The sequence below is a fragment of the Pelophylax lessonae genome, assembly GCF_965119305.1.
Source record: "Pelophylax lessonae genome assembly, chromosome: 5".
In the NCBI taxonomy this organism is placed as follows: domain Eukaryota; kingdom Metazoa; phylum Chordata; class Amphibia; order Anura; family Ranidae; genus Pelophylax; species Pelophylax lessonae.
In genome coordinates, this window is record NC_138772.1 from 444,000,010 (window position 1) to 444,024,163 (window position 24,154).

Genomic DNA, 24,154 nt, shown 5'->3' on the forward strand with positions numbered 1-24,154 from the left:
GGTTGATGGGTAGGCAGCTTCCACACACCAAAGGGTCAATCAGTTCACTGGGTTATGCAGACTAAATTCTGAACTGTATATTTAAGAAGTGCACACAAAAGATTGAGTGTGAATTTAAGTTTATCCAAATACTAATTGAGTACGATAGCAAAAGTGTTTCGGGCCTGCAACACAGTAAAATTCAGCCTCTGGTTTGAGAAATCTAAGTGTTATTGTAACTTCACTAAATTTAACTTTCATTTGATGGCATTTTGTTTTGCAACTACTATTCTCAGCTGTGCATGAGCAAGAATTCCCTTTGCAGCAAATTGTCCTCAAGCCCGCTATTCTTGAAAAATAAATATTGCTCAGTATTAGAAATAGAATTGAAATAGAATGGGAGCTGTGAATGGAAACAGTGGATAGGGAACATGGATGCCTCCTGGTCACTTTAGGGGTTGCTATTTTTGGGAATTTGTTATACCTGTGGGTCATTTATTTATTTTTCCATTTTAATGGAAAGTTGCAGTTCTGCTTTAAATTTCTTAGTTAATATTTTTTTCTTACTGTGAAGTTTAAAGAATTACCTTCAATTGTGCTGGTAAAATAAATGTTGAACAATGTAGCTTTTATCAGGATGAAATCAAACCTGAAAGTTTATTATTCTCATCTGTCAAGCAAGCACAGAGCAGTCTTAGTAATGAATTCACTAGAGATGCTCCAGTTCACACTAATGCTTTTAAATAGAAATTTCATAACTCCTGTTTGATCACATATCTTCTGTATTCAGATTGTGCTTTGTGGGCAGTTAAAGGGAGAAGGCAGAATGTTTTTTTATCTTAATGCATTCTGTGCATTAAGATAAAAAACCTTCATTTTGCAGCAGCCCCCTTAATACTTACCTGAGCCCCATCTTAATCCAGCGATGTGCACAAATGCCTCGGCTGGCTCCCTCCTGATTGACTGAGACACAGCAGTTGCGCTATTGGTTCCTGCTGCTGGCAATCAAAGTCAGTTAGCCAATGAGGAGAGCGGGGGTGGGGCCGAACCACGGGTCCATGTCTGAATTGACACAGAGCTGCAGCTTGGCTTGGGTGCCCCCATAGCAAGCTGCTTGCTGTGGGGGGCACTCGACAGGAGGGAGCCGGCAGGAGCGCCAGCGAGGGACTCAAGAAGAGGAGGATCCAGGCTGCTCTGTGCAAAACCACTGCACAGGGCAGGTAAGTATAACATGTTTGTTATATTTAAAGGAAGAAAAACTAGACTTTAGTATCACTTTAAGTCAGGGGTGTACAGAATTGTGTAGAAGGTAGTGCAAAGAGGTAGATATTAAAGAAAACAAATAAAACTCTGCAAAGTTTTAAACACTGCTAATATAAGTGTCTATAATCTGTCTTTATACTAGCTTTCCAGAATCATTTGTATACCAGGGCTGACAGACAGCTGTCAATATAGCTTATAGGAGCTTGCTTACATCAGCGTAAAGCAGGAGAATGACCTCATAAGTGGTTAATGCCTCTGTATCGTCTAGACCAGAGTTTTTCAACCCGGGGGTGCCCCAAAACGTCCTCAGGGGTGCCGCAGCAAAGTGACACAAAGCCCTGTACAGGTCGACTGTGAAAGGGTTACTGTGCTAAGTTCTGTGTATAACAACATAGAGGGAGAGCCCGGAGGAGGATCGGGATATGCTCTACCTCCTCTCTGTACACAGAACTTAACACCCTAAACCTTTTATGGCTGAACAGTACAGGGCTTTGTGTCATTTTGCTGCAGCAAGAGCAAAGAGAGGGGATTTAGGAAGGGGGGTTTGTGGCTAGCAGAAATTTTTTTTTTTTGAGAAGGGGGTGGGGGTTTGTGCTAGACAGGGGGATTTTTTTTGGGGGGGGGGTTAAAACCTACTGACCACTTAACTCTGCCTTACAAACTACATTCTAGGACTTTTTCTTACAACAGGTGCAGTGTGATAAAATGAGTTAAATCACACATTTTCCCTGCACCACACGGAAATGCATTGCCTTTTGCAGTTGCACATGGGTGCCATTAATTCTTAATGACACCTCCAGGCATTCACCAATTGCATGTTTGCTTGCACCCACCTAAACGCATCGTACAGCAGTATCATGTATGTTGGTGGGGCTCAATGTAAAAATCATGCTAGCACCATTTTTAGTGTAGCAGGTTAATAAAAAACAGAACACGCAAAAAAGTGCTCGGGCTTGGATGCACCTCATTGTGTGAACGAGCCCTCAGACTGGTGTGCCCCAGGATTGTGCGCAATTCTAAAGGGTGCCTTGACTAAAAGATGGTTGAAAAACACTGGTCTAGACATTAAGCATTTGTTGAGATGAGCAGTGGGCTGCAGCTAGATTGTCTTTATTATACAAATGACATGTTAAATATTTCTTAGGGCAAATGGAGCTGTAAATAAGACAGGCATAGTCTCAGGAGTGACCATCAGCATGCTGTATGGGATACCGAATGCAGGTATCAAGCAGCAGGGATGACAAGATTTGTGTAGTTGCACTTAGTAAACTGAAAGCAGACTGTGCATGGTTAGAATGAAGTTTAATAATGCACACAATACCAATCTTGCACCAACAAACAAAACACAAAGCAAAAGTGAAAAATAAATATGGCAGTTAGGCAAAAACCAAACCAACAACCTAACTATATCCACTAAACACAAATGGAGAGGAGCTGACATTAGGAAGGCATAAGCAGGACTGGGATCGGAAACAAGAGGAGCAGAGATGGGGATAACAGGATAAAAGGTACAGAAGAAGGCAGGGATCAGCAAGCAGGAATATGGCTAGCAGGCAAAACACTGAAGCAAAATAAAATACCAGAGGAGGGACTAAATACCCTCCCAGCAGCTAGCATCAGGTGAAGTCTAAGGCCCCATGCACACGGGACGTTTTTAACGCCGCTGTAAGCAGCGTCAGGCGTTTTCTTTTTGCAGCCTAAAAACGCCCCTCCATGTTATTCTATGGCCTCATGCACACTCAGACGTTTTTGAGCTGTAAGTGGCTTAGACGTTTTTAGGCTGCAACAAGAACCCACCACCTGCGCGTTCTGAGGACCAGCGTTACAGCGTTAAAAACGCCTGACGCTGCTAAAAGCTGAATAACTTTGCTATAACGTTGCTTAACGTGCGTTAAGCCACGTTATACGTTTTTTTTTCTTCCATTCAAAATCAATGGTTCCCTATGGGATCCTATTGATTTGAATGGAGGTCGCACCGCAACACCGCAAGTCGGATCCGACTTGCGGGGTGACTTGCGCTGTGGGAATCTTGAGGGGGAACTCCACGCCAAAATGGGAAAAAAACGGCGTGGGGTCCCCCCCAGGGTTCCAAACCAGGCCCTTCGGGTCTGTTATGGAATTTGAGGGTAGCCCCATGCCGAAAAAACGGCATGGGGTCCCCCCCAAAATCCATACCAGACCCTTAACCGAGCATGCAGCCCGGCAGGCCAGGAAAGGGGAGGGGACGAGCGAGCGGCCCCACCCCCCCTGGACCACACCAGGCCACATGCCCTCAACATGGGGGGGTGTTGGTGCTTTGGGGCAGGGGGAGCTCTGCACCCCCCACCTCAAAGCACCTTGCCCCCATGTTGATGAGGACAAGGGCCTCATCCCCACAACCCTGGCCGGTGGTTGTGGGGGTCTGCGGGCAGGGGGCTCATCGGAATCTGGAAGCCCCCTTTAACAAGGGGGCACCCCAGATCCCGGACCCCCTCCCTATGTGAATGGGTATGGGGTACACTGTACCCCTACCCATTCACCCCATAAAAGGCAGTGTATGGAAATAACGACAAGAGACGTTTTGGAAAGTTTATTAAAAATCTTCATCCGACTCTTCTTGTCTTCTCCTCTCCGGGGGTCTTCTCCGGGGTCTTCTGCTCTTTTGCTGTCCGCCCTTCTTGTCTTCTCCTCTCCGGGGTCTTCTCCGGGGTCTTCTGCTCTTTTGCTGTCCCCCTCTTCTTGTGTTCTTGTCTCCGGGGTCTTCTGCTGTCCCCTCTTCTGCTGTCCTCTCTTCTTTTCTTCTCCTCTCCGGTCTTCTGCTCTTTTGCTGTCGGCTGTCGGCTGTCTTCTTCCTCCGGTCCTCCTCCGACGACGTCTCCGCTGATTATGCCTATCTCCGGTCTCTTCAGCTTATTATATAGCCATTAGGGGCGTGGCCCCGATGACGTCATCTGGAGACCCCGCCCCCCTCATGTCACAGATGACGTCATATGTGACATGAGGGGGCGGGGTCTCCAGATGACGTCATCGGGGCCACGCCCCTAATGGCTATATAATAAGCTGAAGAGACCGGAGATAGGCATAATCAGCGGAGACGTCGTCGGAGGAGGACCGGAGGAAGAAGACAGCCGACAGCCGACAGCAAAAGAGCAGAAGACCGGAGAGGAGAAGAAAAGAAGAGAGGACAGCAGAAGAGGGGACAGCAGAAGACCCCGGAGACAAGAACACAAGAAGAGGGGGACAGCAAAAGAGCAGAAGACCCCGGAGAAGACCCCGGAGAGGAGAAGACAAGAAGGGCGGACAGCAAAAGAGCAGAAGACCCCGGAGAAGACCCCCGGAGAGGAGAAGACAAGAAGAGTCGGATGAAGATTTTTAATAAACTTTCCAAAACGTCTCCTGTCGTTATTTCCATACACTGCCTTTTATGGGGTGAATGGGTAGGGGTACAGTGTACCCCATACCCATTCACATAGGGAGGGGGTCCGGGATCTGGGGTGCCCCCTTGTTAAAGGGGGCTTCCAGATTCCGATGAGCCCCCTGCCCGCAGACCCCCACAACCACCGGCCAGGGTTGTGGGGATGAGGCCCTTGTCCTCATCAACATGGGGGCAAGGTGCTTTGAGGTGGGGGGTGCAGAGCTCCCCCTGCCCCAAAGCACCAACACCCCCCCATGTTGAGGGCATGTGGCCTGGTGTGGTCCAGGGGGGGTGGGGCCGCTCGCTCGTCCCCTCCCCTTTCCTGGCCTGCCGGGCTGCATGCTCGGATAAGGGTTTGGTATGGATTTTGGGGGGACCCCATGCCGTTTTTTCGGCATGGGGCTACCCTCAAATTCCATAACAGACCCGAAGGGCCTGGTTTGGAACCCTGGGGGGGACCCCCACGCCGTTTTTTTCCCATTTTGGCGTGGAGTTCCCCCTCAAGATTCTCACAGCGCAAGTCGCCCCGCAAGTCGGATCCGACTTGCGGTGTTGCGGTGCGACCTCCATTCAAATCAATAGGCTCCCATAGGGAACCATTGATTTTGAATGGAAGAAAAAAAAACGCTGCTAAAAGCAACGTGGCAAAACGTGCAATAACGCCAATGGAAAAAGCTACTGAAAGCACGTTTTTACAGCTGCTTTTTCCGGCGTCAGAACTAACTTTGACGTACGTTTTTTCTAACGCCCCGTGTGCATGGGGCCTAATTGTTGGCACCAGCAGGTGGACAAGTTCCTCACACATGCACAGGGGTGCTTTTCATGCATTTTATGATTTAATATTCCTGCTCAAGTATTTATGCCTGTGCTATGAAGATGAAGTCTGTTGTGTGCAGTAAAGCCCATCTAGCTGCTGAAGAACTACATAGGAACAACTGTGTCTGTCTACAAGATGCAGCTCAACTATCCTTAGACCTTAGGTCACACTAACTGGCTGTACAGTGTAACAAGTGTGTGTATATCACAAGACTGGTGGTTTATCTGTAAAGGAAATGTGCAGTTGTGTCGTACATAAAGTCAAAATTAACAATGATTTGCAAATATGGTAAATATTAAGTATCATTTACATTTACAATGTCTTGTATTTTGAGCCAGTTGCAATTGAAATCGCAAAATTGACAATTTTAAAATGTAGAGAATTTTTGTGAAAGGCCAGCATTTTTAGGGCATCAGACAACTCTGGCATTTGCTATTTTGCCCGGTAATTTTACAATGGACCCATCATTTAAATATATTATTTTCTAATCTGATTCTTTGTATTTTTCTAGGAGTTAATGACCAAATTAATTACAGAGACCCCAGACCAGCCAATTCCATTTTTAATTAATCATCTTCAATCAAAATTGGGAAATGTAGCTCAGCTTCCAAGAACATTTTCTGGGTCAGCAGCTTTGTGGGCAGAAAGTGAATCTTCCGGTAAGATTTTTTAAACAATATATTCTTTATTATATTCAGTTCACATTAGTGCGATGCAGGAACCCTGCGAATCCACTGCGGGTTCCCGGATTGCACCCCACTCGCAGGCAGTTCACACTGCCATATGCGAACTGCTGGGAGTGTCAATACAAAGTTAATGACACCCCCAGATCATTTTGCATATCACACTGCGAACTGTCAATTCGGACAGGAATCAGATCGCATGGGTGAGAACACCAATGCGATCCGATTCTGGTGCGGACCAAAAAAAGGGTCCTGCACGGCTTTGGTCTGAATGCGATGAAAATTCAGCCATACAATGTGTATGGCTGAATTCGCATCGCACAGACATCGCATGTGATTTGCAAAGTAGTGCGGTGCGAATTACATGCGATGTCTGACATCGCTATAGTATGAACCTGCACTAGGGACACTTTTTATTGTTTCATATAACATTATTTAATCATTTAATCATATTATCCATATGTGCGTTATATTTGAAGAAGTACTTTTTGCTACATCTGTTAGATAATAATACCTGAATAAAACTATGCCATGAAATCTGCTTTAAAACAAATAGATCACACTACAAAATTACCTCTATCATTATATCTGATTGATAGGTTGCAGGTTAAAGAATATGTTACTCCAACATTTCATAATCCTCAAATGTGCCTTTTGTACCATGTACTTATGAGTTTGTCTCTCGAGCACATAACACTGTTGATAATATAGAGTTAGAATTCCCTAAAGTTTTCATCGGACATACCAGGGAGGTCAGCTTGTCATTTAGTTTTGGTTACAAATTAGTTTTGTAATTTTGGATAACATATTTATTACAGATTTTGTAATATTTAAAAGTTAGCTTACCTTGAGGGATAAAGGTAAATATTCATTCATTGGAATTTGTAGAGACACATCTGTCCCAGCAGAGGTAGGATGTTTTTGTAAGCAATATTGGGACCAGAGTATAAAACTGTTTTTTTTTTTTTTTTTTTATGTCACACAGTATTTACACAGCGTTTATCAAACGCAATTCTTTTTTAAAAAATACACTTGGTCAACACAATATAATACAAATTTGGTAAAATATAAAATAATTTTAAGCTGAGTAAAAAGATACCAAACATGTATCGCTTTTAAAATTGTGCATGCCCGTAGAATGGCTTCAAACTACAGTACATACAATTCTCCATAGGCAACGCTTTAAAAGTCTTTACAGGTTACCAGTTTAGAGTTCTACAGGAGAAATGGCCAGCCTGCAGTCCAGATCTTTCACCTATAGAAAACATTTGGCGCATCATAAAGAGGAAGATGCGACAAAGAAGACCTAAGACAGTTGAGTAACTAGAAGCCTGTATTAGACAAGAATGGGACAACATTCCTATTCCTAAACTTGAGCAACTTGTCTCCTCAGTCCCCAGACATTTGCAGGCGTTATAAAAAGAAGAGGGGATACCACACAGTGGTAAACATGGCCTTGTCCCAACTTTTTTGAGATGTGTTGATCCCATTAAATTTAAAATAAACTTATTTTCCCCTTAAAATGATAAATATTCTCAGTTTAAACATTTGATATGTCATCTATGTTGTATTCTGAATAAAATATTGAAATTTCCACATCATTGCATTCTGTTTTTTTTCACAGTTTGTACAGCGTCCCAACTTTTTTGGAATTGAGTTTGTAGAAGAGGGTGCCAGATCAGTATAAGCAAGATAAAAATTTATGAAGTATCACTTACATGTAAACCGAGCACAGGCCTGGTATAGTTGCTCAGATGAAAGTAGTGGTCTCGATGGACTGGAGAGCAATTACAGGCACAGACCAGGAATCGCCGTGGGGAGAGTCAGCGGCCTCCGGGGCTCTGACACACACCACTGCAGCTGAGTGCACAAGCAGACAGATTGAGAGAGAGGTAGCCTGACGAAGGAGGCAGGACCTCAGAAACGTGTTGCTCCTGCCCCTTCTTGCAATCTGTCTGCTTGTGCACTCAGCTGCAGTGGTGTGTGTCAGAGCCCCGGAGGCCGCCGGCTCTCCCAAAGGCAATTCCTGGTCTGTGCCTGTAATTGCTCTTCAGTTCATTGAGACCTCTACTTTCATCTGAGCAACTATACTAGCCATGTGTGCAGTTTACAGCTTGTTTACATGTAAGTGATACCTAATAAATTACATGTTTTATCTTGCTTATACTGAACTGGTGCCTTCTTCTATTTGTTGCTTGCCTTTGTGGGGATCCCAATAAGAAGAGCTGCTGGTGAATGTATGTGTCTTTTCTCTTATCAAGATTACCATCCCCCTGCAAAAGTCTTCAGTGGACTCGTATAACTGTTTGTGTGGCCAGTGGAGCGCTGACTCACCTGCTATTCATTAGCGTGTGACTTTTGGCTGTCGCAAAACAACAACTAGACCATTTTTTCACACGGCTGTATTGACAAGGCACCCTGGATCCTCCTCTAGCTTAAATAGTATTCCGCCATCAGATTAATGTAGCATTACTACTACTTTGAATATGATTTCCCCAGCAGGCATAGTCTACTGTACACTGTTTTGGGGCTGGCCTAAAATAAATTGTACACCATACTTCTTGCTCCACATCACCCTGGCCTAAAATAACTTGTACTCCATACCAGGGGCGTAACTACAGGGGTTGCAGGGGTTGCGATTGCTACCGGGCCCCATGCTCCAGGGGGCCCAGTAGCAAACCAGTGGGTGAACTTCCAGGATTGCAAAAGTCACACTTGCGACCGGGTCCTGGCATTGCACCACTGTGGGGAGGCCCCAAGATTGCAGGAAGGGAGCCCACTGCAGAACTTGTGAAAGGATCCTGCTGCGGGACCGTAATAAAAGGCCATGCAACGAGAGTAAAGAGCCCCAGGATTAGTGGGAAGAGCCCTGGGCTTGAAGGGAAGGGCCCCGGCCAGGGATCTGGGGGGGCTCTTCATGGTTTCTTGCATCGGGGCCCTGAAGGCTCTAGTTACGCCTCTGCTCCATACTCCTTACTCCACATCACCCATCACAGGATGGGGTTTCTCTGAGGCTCCAGAATTCCTTCCCTTACAGTTGCATGTTTTCATACTATAAGAAGGGATCCCACTCACCCCCTTATATCTGGTAATAATTTTGGGACTTGAATCTAAGTCAGTACAAACTTTGTTACCAAACCCTGAATCAAAAGGATTGTAAACCCATGTAAAACTAATAAGGGCTTATTAAGATAAAATGTTACAAATCATAGCTAAATAGACTGTTTTTACAAATATGCCTCCGCCCAAAAATTGTCTTTTCTGCTAAGGCTGGACAACATGTATATTCTATTTTGGTTATTTTAGTAATGATTTAAGTATGAAATCAGAATGAGCGACACCACATACTTACTGTCATGCTAAATTTGCATCTAATAATGTTACATTGCTGGTTTTTAATTATGCATATTGATTTTTTTTTTTTTTTTAATTTAATTAGCTGAACATGCAAACACAGCTAGCAGACTATTTTGCATTAAAGCTGAACTCTAGGCAGACAGCTTAAAACATATTTGAAATGTGCCAGAATGGGAACGGTTTTACCTGCCAAAGGATTTGCAAACAGTATACCACAGGGGTGTCCAAACTACGACCCTCCAGCTGTTCAGGAACTACAATTCCCATGATGCATTGTAAATCTCTGACATTCACAGAGATAACTAGGCTTGATGGGAATTGTAGTTTCTGAACAGCTGGAGGGCCATAGTTTGGACATAGCTGGTATACCACTTCATGTACTATAATAATTAAACTTCAGGCACAAATTAAAATTTTGAAATCCAAACTTTATGCTACATACTGTATATGGGTAACCTGGATTGTAGTTGATAACTGCTTCAGAACGTCAAACCTTCTTTTGTTGCTGCTGTAATATCCTTCTGCAGTGTGGACAGGGTTAACCTGAATATTCATTTATGCAGAAGTGTAGCATCCATCTTTAAGGAGACTACTTTGCAATGCTCGTCTATGGACTGTCTCCAGAGCAGGGAGCAGCCATCTTTGCTGGGTCTGATTCGATCCTGGAGGTGATTGGCTGATGCAACAGTGCAAGGAGAAGGGAGACAGCAAAAATCCATGCTTTTGTTTTAAATAGTTTACAAATATGAAAATAACTAATTTGTATGAACACTAAACACTCATACTCGCCACACAAAGAGAGGAAAAAGAAAAAAAAAAAACAAACAAAAAAACCCCAACAAACAAACATATAAAACGGTGTTTATCCTAAGTTGCCACCTTTTTCCCCTTAAACAAAATAAAGGGGGACAGTAGGAAGGGCAGAGATCCTCTAAATTGGAATGCATATTATATATACAAAGTTACCCAGCCCTGCCATGTACTCCCCATATCCTCATACACCCACATTTCCCTTCTTTCCGTTGTTTTTTTCCCAACCACTGCCTATTATTATATATGTGATGTGAAATTACACATCATCTCAATGTGATAATAATATTGATTATTTTGTGAGGAAAAAACAAAAAAGGGGGTAATTTGTGTATAAATCAAAATATTTACCCTACCCTCCTACCCCTCTTACCGCTCTTCAGGCCCAAAATGGGCATTGTTCAATCAGTGAAAGTGCGAAATCCTATTAACTGTGAACAAACCGATTATGTGCCCTATATTTACTAATTCACCCACCTATCTCTATTTAAGAAAAAAACAATCTCGCACTCGGAAATGGGAGAAATGAGAGCTGCTGCACCCAAATACACCTTAATACCAGGTATTAACCGCTTGCCGTCCACCCACAGTAATATTACTGCGGCAGTACGGCTCCCCTGGGTCCAGTCACGTAGTACTACGTGACTGGAGGGGGGGGGGTCACAAGGTCACCGATCGTCCGGTGAACGGAGAGAAGACCCACCTGCTTATGTAAACAAAGCAGGCGGATTTTATGTGAGACAGTCAGGGACAGATCCGAAACTGCGATCTGTCTGTGTCTGTCACAGAACCCCACACACACACACAGTTAGTGAGCATACAGGCATACATTAACCCCTTTGATCACCCCCAGGGTTAACCCTTTCCCTGCCAATGGCATTATTACAGTAACAGTGCATATTTTTAGCACTGATTACTGTAGTAAATGTCACTGGTACCCCCAAAGTGTCAAAAATGTCAGTCAGGGTTCCGATCTGTCAGCCGCAATGTCACAGTTCCGCTAAAAATCGCAGATCGCCGCCATTACTAGTAAAAAAAAAAACAATAAAAATTACATAAATCTTTCCCGTAGTTAGTAGACGCGATAACCTTTGCGCAAACCAAACAAAATACGGTTATTGCGATTTTTTTTTTACCAAAAATATGTATCAGAAAACAAATTGGCCTAAAATGTTAAAAAAGTTTGATTGTTAAATTTTTTTTTTTTGGGAATGTCCTAGCAGAATGTGAAAAATGTTTTTTTTTTTTTTTCACAATGGTCACTCTTTTTTTGTTTATAGCGCAAGAAATAAAAATCGCACAGGTGATCAAATACCACCAAAAGAAAGCTCTATTTGTGGGAAAAAAAGGACATCAATTTCGTTTGGGTACAGCATTGCATGATCGCGCAATTGTCCGTTAAAGTAACACAGTGCCGAATCGCAAAATAGGGCCTGGTCATTAAGGGGGCAAATCCTTCCGGGCTGAAGTGGTTAAGTGATAACAAATAAAAAAAGGTGCACTGCCCCCCCTTGCAAAATATTCCCAAAAATATGCTATTCGATCAAGTATAATATAAACTAATTATAAATCTGAACCAAGTGCATATTTCATCGACCATGAGAATCATCGCTATTGTCACACATCATGTGATATGCCACTAGTAATTCAAAGTGCACAGTCTTGAATAAATAAAAACTTAGAGCTCATGCACACTGCAGCTAAAAAAATAAATCAATAAATAAATGCTGCTTTAAGCATTTGAGCTTTTATTTCAGCTTGAAGAAGCTTTCACTTTTTTTTGGGCTCTTTTGCACAGTTTATTGAGCTTCTTTGAGCTCCTTTGAGCATAAGCATTTTTTTTCACAAACTTTTCCCTTAGCTCATTTTTCCTATTTTTTTTTTTTGTGTTTTCAGGCTTCTTTTAACTTGTTCATGTTCTTTTGCATGTTTTTGTGTGTTTTTAGGCACTTGAGCAACACGAGTTTGGTGGGGGGGGGTGGGGGGAGCTCAAAAGCCTGTAGGAGTGTAATGTTCTGGTACCTCTGGTACCCTTGTTCCATATTTCTCTCTTACTAAATTGCGTCCCATCTTGTTATCCAAGAGACGCATACACCTTTAAGACCGGATGACATCATTGCTGAGCGCCGCTATGAGCGGCTATTTCAATCGCCGGCTTTCTCTCACTCATTGCTCGTTCAAACCACATGTTCACCACACCTTCTCCTGTGAAGTCGGAGCTGCTGACATTTCCCTTTGCTGAACTAAAGCTGGAACCTCGATGCTGATCCGTATCTCGCTACGGGATCACCTCTCTCTAAGGACACTGTTACTACTAACCTATCTAAGTGATAAGTACCCCACAGGGGATTCCTTACTAACCAATCTCCTACTGTCATCTACTGCAATTACCAGGACTATCTGTATCTATCTATTCACTATCATCTGCATAGACAGTTAGCTCTTGGGACTACCTTCAACTATCCTTGCACTAGGTTACTCTGTCTAAGTATACTCCATCTGTGTCCTCTTACCATCTGCACTATACTTGACATCAGAACCTATCTGCTTAGCATCACCTGCAACTCTCCTAATACTACTCTTAGTGCTCACCATACAATAGCCTGTCTCTCATCTATACATTCTCATATATTCTATCCCTCCATTAAACATCTGATTGAGTATATGTATATTGCATAACAGGCTGTGCACTGTGATGAAGTCCTGAGAGTTGGATATGTTTGTTCAACAGAATCTCTACAAGGCTACTGAGTGTAATAATTCTGCAGCTGTAAATCCATCCACTAACAAAAACGCATGAGCGTTACAAGGAGCAGCTTCTTTGAGCTTCTTTGAGCTGCAGTGTGCATGAGCTCTATCATATAGAACAGTGCAGATCAGAAAATCATTCAAATAAGAGTAAAAAGTTCATCAAGAGTAAAGTCTGTGTATACGTGCTGAAAAGTGCTCAGTACTTTCTGTAAACATAAAAGTAGCAAACATGCCCCAAAAGTGTTCGTGCTGTATTGCAGCTCCTTACCAGGTTCAAATGATCTCAAATTATAGAGATCATTAGCGCCTGTGTATAATCCAAAAAGCCAGCATTCTCCGAATAGGAATCCCCATACAGGTCCAGGATCCACAGATCAGAGACCGGTATCGGTCTGGATTCCAGTCATTTTTCCAAGGTGGATTACATGACGTGCAACTCGTTTAATAACAGCTAAAACTGCACTTACATTTACAGAAGAAATGCAAAAGCATAAATAGGGGCAGCTAGCAAGCAAGCCTTCGGCTGCAGTCTCATCCCAGCAGCTTCAAGGTGATGACATCACAGACCGACACCAGCCCTCGTGTTTCTCCGCTAGAGGTGTCTTTCGGGATTTGAAAATCACTCACCTTGCTCACATTTAAGGAGAGCAAAAAATAAATGAATGAATTGTATATAAGTAGAATGGGAAAATAGGTGGAATGGGGACACCTCTTTCAGTGACAACTGTTTGAGAGGGCATTTCCCTAACTTGGAAAGATTTCCTTTTTACTTCCTGTTGTGTCTTCAGTACAGAAGGTAAATCTGCCCAATTGGACTCAAAATGCCTGACAGAGGTTTTATTCTTGCCCTACCCTATCCAATATGATAGGGTAGCAGTAGTTGGCTTTATATAGACTTTAAGAATTTTTAAATTGCTGCATACCAGGATTGTTTGTGTTTTATATGTGACTATAGTTTTGCTTTAACACAAAAGCAACTATCCAAACCAAACATGAGTTTTGGGTAGACAGACCCATTTACTTTGATCCACATTATAATTATTGAGTGCCAAAAGATGTCCATGTTTTAAACAACAGGGGTGTTCTAGTTCAAAGCCAATTTCTACAGTATTAACAGAAACAAAGATCTACCTTGCGCACATTTTAAAACACACATGTTGGCCTGACACCAATAATAAAATGCTACTGTTTTGTTGGAAATGTATAAAAGCTTAAGTGCCTTTGTGTTTGCTGCCAATTGAAGAGCCATTTTAAAATATTTTCTCGAGGCAAAATAAGGTAAACCTTGTGATAGACATAAGAAATTGGTCTGAGGTTCAAATTGCCTAATAGTAAATTGATGCTTTTTTAATCAGGCATCTAAACATCTGTCCTACACATGTTAAGTGCAGGGAGCAGCCATCTTGGTTAATAACTTCCTCACTATTAATGCTTCCCAAACATCAAATATACCGATGATACAATGGTGTCCCCTGTCAACAAAAACAATACATATACAACAGAAATGTATGATTTAAATCAACAATTTTGAGTGATCACGCATATCCCCAAAACCACAGTTCCCATAAAACCAGTCCAGTGAGGTTTTTATACTCACAATATACCCATATTCACAGCTGTGATGTTATCCTCTTTCCCTCTATATTCACCACAAAAAAATATTTAACCACTTTACCGCTGAGTACCGTAGTACTACTGCGGCAAAGTGGCTCTTGTAGGTCTCCTAGACTGTAGACTGTAGACTCCTCCCCTGTAGGCAGCGCTCGCGCGCCGCCGGAGGCGCGCTCCCGCTGTTTTCATTCACAGCGGGAGTCGGGCCAGGGGAGGAGCGGCGGCGATCGCCGCTGCTCTGCCCCGATCGTCGGAGAATCCAGTTTGGAGATCCGCCCGCCTGTGTAAACAGAGCGGGCGGATCTCCTCAGTGACAGGGAGTGACAGATCGGAGTGTTCAGCATAGCTGGAAATCCGATCTGTCCCTGTCTCACACAGTCACCTCCCCCCCCATACGTCAGTAAGCACCAGGCATACATTAACCCCTCCCTCTCCAATAAAATTAACCCCTTCCCTGCCAGTGTCATTTTTACAGTAACAGTGCATATTTATAGCACTGATTACTGCAGTAATGTCACTGGTACCCCCAAAAGTGTCAAAAATGTCAGTCAAGGGTCCGATCTGTCCGCCGCAATGTCGCAGTCCCGCAAAAAAAATCGCAGATCGCCGCCATTACTCGTTAAAAAAAAAAAACACCAAAAATGACATAAATCTTTCCCTTAGTTAGTAAACGCAATAACTTTTGCGCAAACCAATCAAAATACGCTTATTGCGATTTTTTTTACCAAACATGGGTAGCAGAAAACAAATTGGCCAAAAGTTAAAAAAAATTTGGTTTTTACATCTTTTTTGGGGGGAATTTCATATAAAAAAATTTTAAAAATATTGTTATTTTTTCAAAATAAATGCTCTTTTTTTGTTTATAGCGCAAAAAGTAAAAATCGCACAGGTGATCAAACACCACCAAAAGAAAGCTCTGTTTGTGGGAAAAAAAGGACGTAAATTTCGTTTGGGTACGGCGTCGCATGACCGCGCAATTGTCAGTTAAAGTCGCACAGCGCCGAATTGCAAAAAGTGGCCCAGACGTAAGACAGCAAAATGCTCTAGTGGTAAAGTGGTTAAAATGGACTCTCAGCACAAGAATATGACCCCTTGATGGTAAGTGGGTCATATATTGCTAGATCTAATACTATAAGGAGTGGAGGATCAGGGCTGCTCTGTGAAAAACCATTGCAAAGAGAAAGGTAAGTATGACATGTTTGTTATTTTTTTAAACAATGATGTGTTTACAACCACTTTAATTGGATTTGCCATGGCCCAAATATCACACTTTTTTTTTCTAAAACTAAATGTATTTCTTTTTACAGAATATAAAGGAATTAGAAGAGATTTTAGAAGCTATGATAAACCCTGGCAAGTGAATGCAAAGAAACCGAAAAAATCAAAAAGTGACCTTGCGGTCTCCAATATTTCACCACCATCACCAGAATCCAAGTCATGTAAGTAGACTATAGCAGTCAAACCCGTTCTTTATTCCCTTTCTTTTAAGAAAACTTCTTTTTATGAAAATAAGAATTTATCCTGTAGTTAAAAAAAAAAAAAATTACAGTTCTTGCCCTCAATCCTGCAGTGTCCACTGAAAAGTCCGACTCTAGTAGATAGTACTCTTGTTGTGGGCTGAATGATGGTTAGTGTTATTTAACTCTGGGAAGGTGCATCAAGTAGCTGGCCTGGGGTCACAGTACTGCCACACAAAGCACATTATGCAGAGCCACTCTCTGTGCTGCAGTAGGGTTCACCTACTGCCACACTGTCCACGAACTGGCCAGAAGACATCTGAAATTGAGATATATATTTAAAAATATATATATATATATAGGGACAATACTTAATTAGTCAAAATATCTCCTACAGATGGCAGTTTATACATCTAACTATCTGACAATTGTTTGATAAGATTTTTTGACCCTGTTGGTTGTGCGTGCATGTTTCTGAAAAAGCCATACACACTTACTGTTTAAGGACTTCATGTTCACGAACTGTGAAAATACCTCTGACACCAGCTTCATCTTGGTGGAATAACATCAACTAACTGCAAAACATCATGCCACCCTATTTCATTTTTCATGCAGCTGGAAAGGAGATGTTTGCTACAGTCACAGGTACCCATAGACATGGCGCTGTTGCATTATTCAGCCAGAATTAGCTAGAATATATAAAAATCATCTTTTGTCTATGTTTACTCTACAAGTATGGACCAAAGGTTCTGTAATTAAGTAAAAGTTTTCAGGACGTTTGTATGTCTGTGTGAGCTTATGTGACTCTTCACAGCAATGTCTCTGTGACTCAGTCAGGGTAAGCTGTGGTTGCATAGCATAGTCCCTATAAGACCCTATAACAGAGAGTCCAGGTGTGAATACAGCTACTTGCAGTTATCCTCAAAAACATCATCCCTCTCAGTGGAGGCCAGGGCAATACAGGTGAACAGATGGAAGGATCTGAGGACAAATGGCCACCCCACTGAAACTGTTGCATTTGGGTAGGTGTTCCTCATAGTATACGGATCTTATGGAGAAGCTGGGTACTATTTTTGGCTCTGGCCTGACTACCAAGAAGACGGTTCTGACAACTAACGGCCTCTCACCTGGTTGCAGATCACTTGCTGAGTCACCTCTGCCTCATCAGGTGTGACCTCTCTTAGGTACTAAGGGAAGGAAGTTGAAGAATTTACACTTCCAGGGCATGTTCATGAGCCCAGGCAGTTATAAAAAAATAAAATTAAAGTGCCCTGCGCCTGTTTCTGATCATGGTGAATAAATTGGCACTCTGCTACAAATACATGCAAAGTGATTGTAATGGAAACCTGTTTATTTAAAAAAAAAAAAAAAAAAAAAAATGTCATACTTACCTGCTCTGTGCAGTGGTTTTGCACAGAGCAGCCCTAATACTCCTTTTCTCAGGTCCCCTGCTGGCACTGGGGGCGCCTCCCCCTTGCTAAGTGCCCCCACAGCAGGCTGCTTGTTGTGGGGGCACTTGTGCATGCTCACTCCCAAGCCCGCTCTCTGCGTCCAGATGCACTGGCTGTGATTGACAGCAGCTGGAGACAATGGCTCCTGCATCTTAGCCAATCAGGAGGGAGAGAGTCTGGAGAGCCTCAGGCCTTGTGCACATCGCTGGATCGAGATTGGGCTTAGGTAAGTATTAGGGGGCCGGAGGGTGAAGCTCCACAATGAAGGTTGTTTACCTTCAGCCTTTACAACCACTTTAAATGACCCTATTGGATGGTCTTTTTAGTTGGAATGACAAAATTAAAACCGGTAGTAGCGGGAAGCATATTCTCCTGTGCCTATTTTGGTTTGTTTTGCAAGGTAGTAAATCAGACAGGCATGAGTTGAGTTAAAAGGAACCAAAAAGCCCTTCACTATCCTGAAATGAGGAATAAATCTGTTCTTTTTAAATAGAAGTGAGACATGCAAACACCATATGTTTTAGGAAGACTCTACTGTGTTTAAGGTGGTAAATACAAGCAACACCGCCATTCCTATTATGTAGACAAACTCAAGCTTTCTGGTTCTCCATCAGTTCTCTAACGGCAATTTCTTTCATACCTGAGTCCTTTATAATACTGTGATATATGATGACAGCTGTGTGTTATTTATTTTGGGAGTATGGAACAGATATGTGCGAAGACCTGACACTTTTAATCTTCTACACGATGAGAGATTGCTGTTTCTTTTGATTCTGCATACAATTCTGAATCCGGCAAACCCATAAAGGAAAGTGTCAGCTTTAGATTGTGAAGTTATTTATTATGATGGCTTGTGAGAAAAAATGTATGATATGCAGTGCATCACTTCAGTGTCTTGCTTGTCAACTGAAAATGGCATGAAGCATTCACAACTTCCTGATTGCAATGTTTGTGTGGTATAATATTAGGCATTATACTGCCTGGTTTAAGTGTTATATTAGGACAGCTCTGGCAAAACCACCAAATACAGTACGTGTATACATAGATACTGTTTTGGCCATACATAGAAGGAAGTAAAACCACACATTTTTGCAGTTTTTTGCAGAATTTGTGCTCCAGCTCATCTTGCTGCTTGCTCTTGCCAGACAATGAGTGAATGTCAGAATTTATCATTGTAATTAAGCTGCCCAAGTGCCCACTGTAATCTCTCACTCATATAACTATTCTTAAAGTGGCTTTTGTGTCATTTTATTCATATATTAAATCTTCTGCCCTTGTTTTTTTTAACTTTAGATTGTAAAACCTTTTTTTTTTTCTGCCCATAAATACCTTATACAGCCCACTTCCTCTTTCTTGTCTGGTAATTAGTAGGCATGTAACGATATTACCGCTATCGCGGTGTTTTGCATGGCCCGATACCATCGTGGTGAGTGCACGGTATGGCCGCCTTCTTTCTATGTGTCTCGTCGGCTCGGCGGCTCCTGTCTGACTATGCTGTGCTGCTTGCTTACTGGCCGAGCCGAGGCGAGCGGCTGCCAGTTGGTTAGAGCAGTGTGGTGGGCGGGCTTGTGGGGCGGAGCCAGCGCATGAGAGCGCTGAGTGGCGGACTCGGCGGAGCAGAGCCAGCTTCCCTGAATCCCTGGCAGCCAGGCAGTGGTACCACGGCAAGACAGACACCGGACCGCCGGTGAGTGAAAGTAATTAAAATAACAGTGCACACTGACGCCACTCAAGTCATCATTCATGATGACATGCAATTGCATTGTACTAGTAGTTGTTTGAGTAAGCAGAAGTAGAACAGTGCTAAGAAGAGAAGAGGTATCAGGTCACAGGTGCCGTGCTAGTGGGGGAGTGGACAAGAGCATGAGGCCCAAAATGTGGTGTCACTGTCTTCTAATCTTAGAGAGAAGGAGTGACTGTAATGTATATATTACAAAGTGATTTTTTATGTGGCTTACTGGCTTTGCTTTCACATATTTGCAAACTTATTTCTTCAATGAACAACTATTACTTTTTCAACAACTATGCCAATGCCACACAACAGCGCAAGGGCTCAAGAAATCACGAGGTACATCGCGGAATACATAGCGTGTGATTTACGTCCCTTTAGTGCAGTAGATGGCAAAGGATTTAAAAGGTTAGTGGCCAAGCTTGAGCCGAGGTATCAAATGCCATCGCGGGCTCATTTTAGTCAAACTGTGTTCCCTGCTCTTTACCGTGAGACAAAAGAACATGTCATGTTGAACTTTAAACAGTCTGAGTGCATTGCTATTACCACTGATGGATGGACTTCCAGAGCGACTCACAGTTACATCACTATTACGGCACATGTTTTGACGAGTGAATGGGAAATGCAGAGTTACGTTTTACAAACTAGACAGCTTAGCGAATCACACACTGGCGTAAACATAGCCGAAGTCCTTAAATCTGCAGTCAAAGAGTGGGGGCTGGACAAGATTGGAACAAGGATCGCTGTTGTTACTGACAACGCAAGCAACATGCGAGTAGCAGTAAAGGAAGCTGAACTGTCCCCTCACATACGGTGCTTTGCGCACACACTAAACCTGGCCTCCCAAGCAGGTTTAAAGATCAACGCAGTGAGCCGCCTCCTCGGTAGAGTCAGACGTGTAGCAAGTTTTTTTCACCGCAGTTCTACAGCCACAGCCGTGCTGACCACCAAACAAAAACTACTCAATCTCCCTGTACATAAACTCATTATTGATGTAGTGACAAAATGGAATAGCTCTCTGGACATGGTGGAGCGCTACCTTGAACAGCAACAAGCTGTTGCTGCAGCCCTACTGAGTGATGGACTGAGACACAAGTCACGTGAAATTGACACTTTGGACACATCTGACATTGCAAATGCAGAGGATCTTGTGAAGATTCTTTTACCAATAAAAAAGGCCACAACTGTTCTCTGTGATGAGTTGCAACCAACAATATCTCTCATTTCACCACTAAAACAAATGATTCAAGACAGCATGGCCACAGATAATCATGACTCAAATTTCATTGCTCAGATGAAGGTAGCCATTCTGAAGGATCTTACTGACAGATACCAAGGAGAGGATGAAAAGTTCATGCAGGAGAGCAGTGCTTTGGATCCACGCTTTCGGACCTTGCAACATCTAGGCAGTGGAGAGAGAGAGGACGTCTTTGAAAGAATAAAGTTCAAAGCATCACAGATGGAACAACAGGTAAAAAATGTTAACGCTGTGCCATAGAGAAAATTGAGAGAAATACAATAAAATGCTGATATAATGTCTTTTTATCATTTATGAACCAGGACCAAGATGATGTGCTGCCCAGTAGCCCACATCCAGCACCAGCAGATCTGGACGACAGCAGCACGAGCTATGTACCTCCTCTTAAGAAGCATGCCCTTGAGGACCTCCTTGGCTCTTCTTTTAGCAGTAATGAAGTCACAGGTGGAATTCAGGCAGAAGTTGACTCTTACTGCAAAGAAGCATTAGTTTCTCTGTCTGCTTGCCCTCTTAAATGGTGGAGAGACAATGCAGGGTGGTATCCTATTCTGTCTTCATTAGCAAAGACCTACCTGTGTATACCCGCTACCTCAGTGCCTAGTGAAAGGGTATTTTCAACAGCAGGGGATATTGTAAATGCCCAGAGGTCTCTTCTTCTCCCTTGCAATGTAGATCTTTTGATTTTTCTAAAGAAAAACTTGAACATTAGCTAAAGGATAGTTCAGTGTTTTTCAGAAGGCTTTTTGCCAGACAGTTTAAGGATTTTTTTACTGTTCTAATCGTTTTTCTAAAGGCTGCCTTTATATTTGCCTTGCACATTTCCTGACTTACTTGATCTTTGTTTGCACTTAAAGGGAATTGCCTAATGTTTGTTTACTAGTTTACAATTGTTCTAGCTGCTTCTTAATTACTATATGAGAATATATTGATGTTCCTGACTACAACTACAACTTGCACTTTAAGCAAGCAGTCACTATATGTGATCAGTGTTACTGTTTTACTGTTTTATGTTGTCATAGATCCATAAATGCAACAATAAATTGCCTGTTGACTGGCAAAAGCAGAATAAATGTCGGTATTTTTTTGCTATTATCATTACAAACACTATCGTGAGCTATTTAACAATACCGTGAGCTTTTCCACAATATCGCAATAAATATCGTACCGTGAGGTCAATATCGAAATTGTATCGTACCGTGAGATTTTGATATCGTTACATCCCTAGTAATTAGCCTTGGCTAATGACATCATGTGCACAGCTCTCTCTAACTCTCATGGGAGTTTGTCAGCAAGGGACTGGATGAGGGCAGAGATAACCGGAGACTGCAAAAATCCATCTGTATTCAATTTATCCAGAGAGGAGAAATGTACAGGCATGCAGTGGTGTGTATATGTATGTGTATATACAGTGGGTACGGAAAGTATTCAGACCCCCTTAAATTTTCCACTCTTTGTTATATTGCAGCCATTTGCTAAAATCATTTAAGTTCATTCTTCTTCCTCATGAATGTACACATAGCACCCCATACTGACAGAAAAACACAGAATTGTTGACATTGTTGCAGATTTATTAAAAAAGAAAAACTGAAATATCACATGGTCCTAAGTATTCAGACCCTTTGCTCAGTATTTAGTAGAAGCCCCCTTTTGATCTAATACAGCCAGGATTCTTTTTGGGAAAGATGCAACAAGTCTTTCACACCTGGATTTGGGGATCCTCTGCCATTCCTCCTTGCAGATCCTCTCCAGTTCTGTCAGGTTGGATGGTAAATGTTGGTGGACAGCCATTTTTAGGTCTCTCCAGAGATGCTCAATTGGGTTTAAGTCAGGGCTCTGGCTGGGCCATTCAAGAACAATCACGGAGTTGTTGTGAAGCCACTCCTTCATTATTTTAGCTGTGTGCTTAGGGTCATTGTCTTGTTGGAAGGTAAACCTTCGGCCCAGTCTGAGGTCCAGAGCACTCTGGAGAAGGTTTTTGTCCAGGATATCCCTGTACTTGTCCGCATTCATCTTTCCCTCCATTGCAACCAGTCGTCCTGTCCCTGCAGCTTAAAAACTCCCCCACAGCATGATGCTGCCACCACCATGCTTCACTGTTGGAACTGTATTGGACAGGTGATGAGCAGTGCCTGGTTTTCTCCACACATACTGCTTAGAATTAAGGCCAAAAAGTTCTATTTTGGTCTCATCAAACCAGAGAATCTTATTTCTCACCATCTTGGAGTCCTTCAGGTGTTTTTTTAGCAAACTCCATGCGGGCTTTCATGTGTCTTACACTGAGGAGAGGCTTCCGTCGGGCCACTCTGCCATAAAGCCCCGATTGGTGGAGGGCTACAGTGATGGTTGACTTTCTACAACTTTCTCCCATCTCCTGATTGCATCTCTGGAGCTCAGCCACAGTGATCTTTGGGTTCTTCTTTACCTCTCTCACCAAGGCTCTTCTCCCCCGATAGCTCCGTTTGGCCGGACGGCCAGCTCTAGGAAGGATTCTGGTCATCCCAAACGTCTTCCATTTGAGGATTATGGAGGCCACTGTGCTCTTAGGAACCTTAAGTGCAGCAGAAATCTTTTTGTAACCTTGGCCAGATCTGTGCCTTGCCACAATTCTGTCTCTGAGCTCTTCAGGCAGTTCCTTTGACCTCATGATTCTCATTTGCTCTGACATGCATTGTGATCTGGAAGGTCTTATATAGACAGGTGTGTGGCTTTCCTAATCAAGTCCAATCAGTATAATCAAACACAGCTGGACTCAAATGAAGGTGTAGAACCATCTCAAGGATGATCAGAAGAAATGGAAAGCACCTGAGTTAAATATATGAGTGTCACAGCAAAGGGTCTGAATACTTAGGACCATGTGATATTTCAGTTTTTCTTTTTTAATAAATCTGCAACAATGTCAACAATTCTGTGTTTTTCTGTCAGTATGGGGTGCTATGTGTACATTCATGAGGAAGAAGAATGAACCTAAATGATTTTAGCAAATGGCTGCAATATAACAAAGAGTGAAAAATGTAAGGGGGTCTGAATACTTTCCGTACCCACTGTGTATATATATATATATATATATATATATATATATATATATATATATATATATATATATATATAAATATACTGTATGTACACAGTATCTCACAAAAGTGAGTACACCCCTCACATTTTTGTAAATATTTTATTATATCTTTTCATGTGACAACACTGAAGAAATTACACTTTGCTACATTGTAAAGTAGTGAGTGTACAGCTTGTATAACAATGTACATTTGCTGTCCCCTCAAAATAACTCAGCACACAGCCATTAATGTCTAAATGCTGGCAACAAAAGTGAGTACACCCCTAAGTTAAAAGGTCCAAATTGGGCCCAAAGTGTCAATATTTTGTGTGGCCACCATTTTTTTCCAGCACTACCTTAACCCTCTTGGGCATAGAGTTCACCAGAGCTTCACAGGTTGCCACTGGAGTCCTCTTTCACTCCTCCATAATGATATCGAGGAGCTGGTTGATGTTAGAGACCTTGCGCTCCTTCACATTCCGTTTGAGGATGCCCCACAGATGCTCAATAGGGTTTAGATCTGGAGCCATGCTTGGCCAGTT

General features: G+C 42.6%; 1 protein-coding gene across 1 annotated transcript in view; it reads left to right on the top strand.

Moving 5' to 3' along the window:
• LOC309556811 (uncharacterized protein C8orf34 homolog) overlaps window positions 1-24,154 on the top strand; it is a 424,769-nt gene that overhangs the window by 131,658 nt on the left and 268,957 nt on the right. Inside the window, exons 2-3 of the mRNA XM_082259329.1 lie at window positions 5,965-6,112; window positions 15,973-16,104. Coding sequence (XP_082115455.1) covers window positions 5,965-6,112; window positions 15,973-16,104 — 280 coding nt within the window. The remainder of the gene's footprint in view (window positions 1-5,964; window positions 6,113-15,972; window positions 16,105-24,154) is intronic.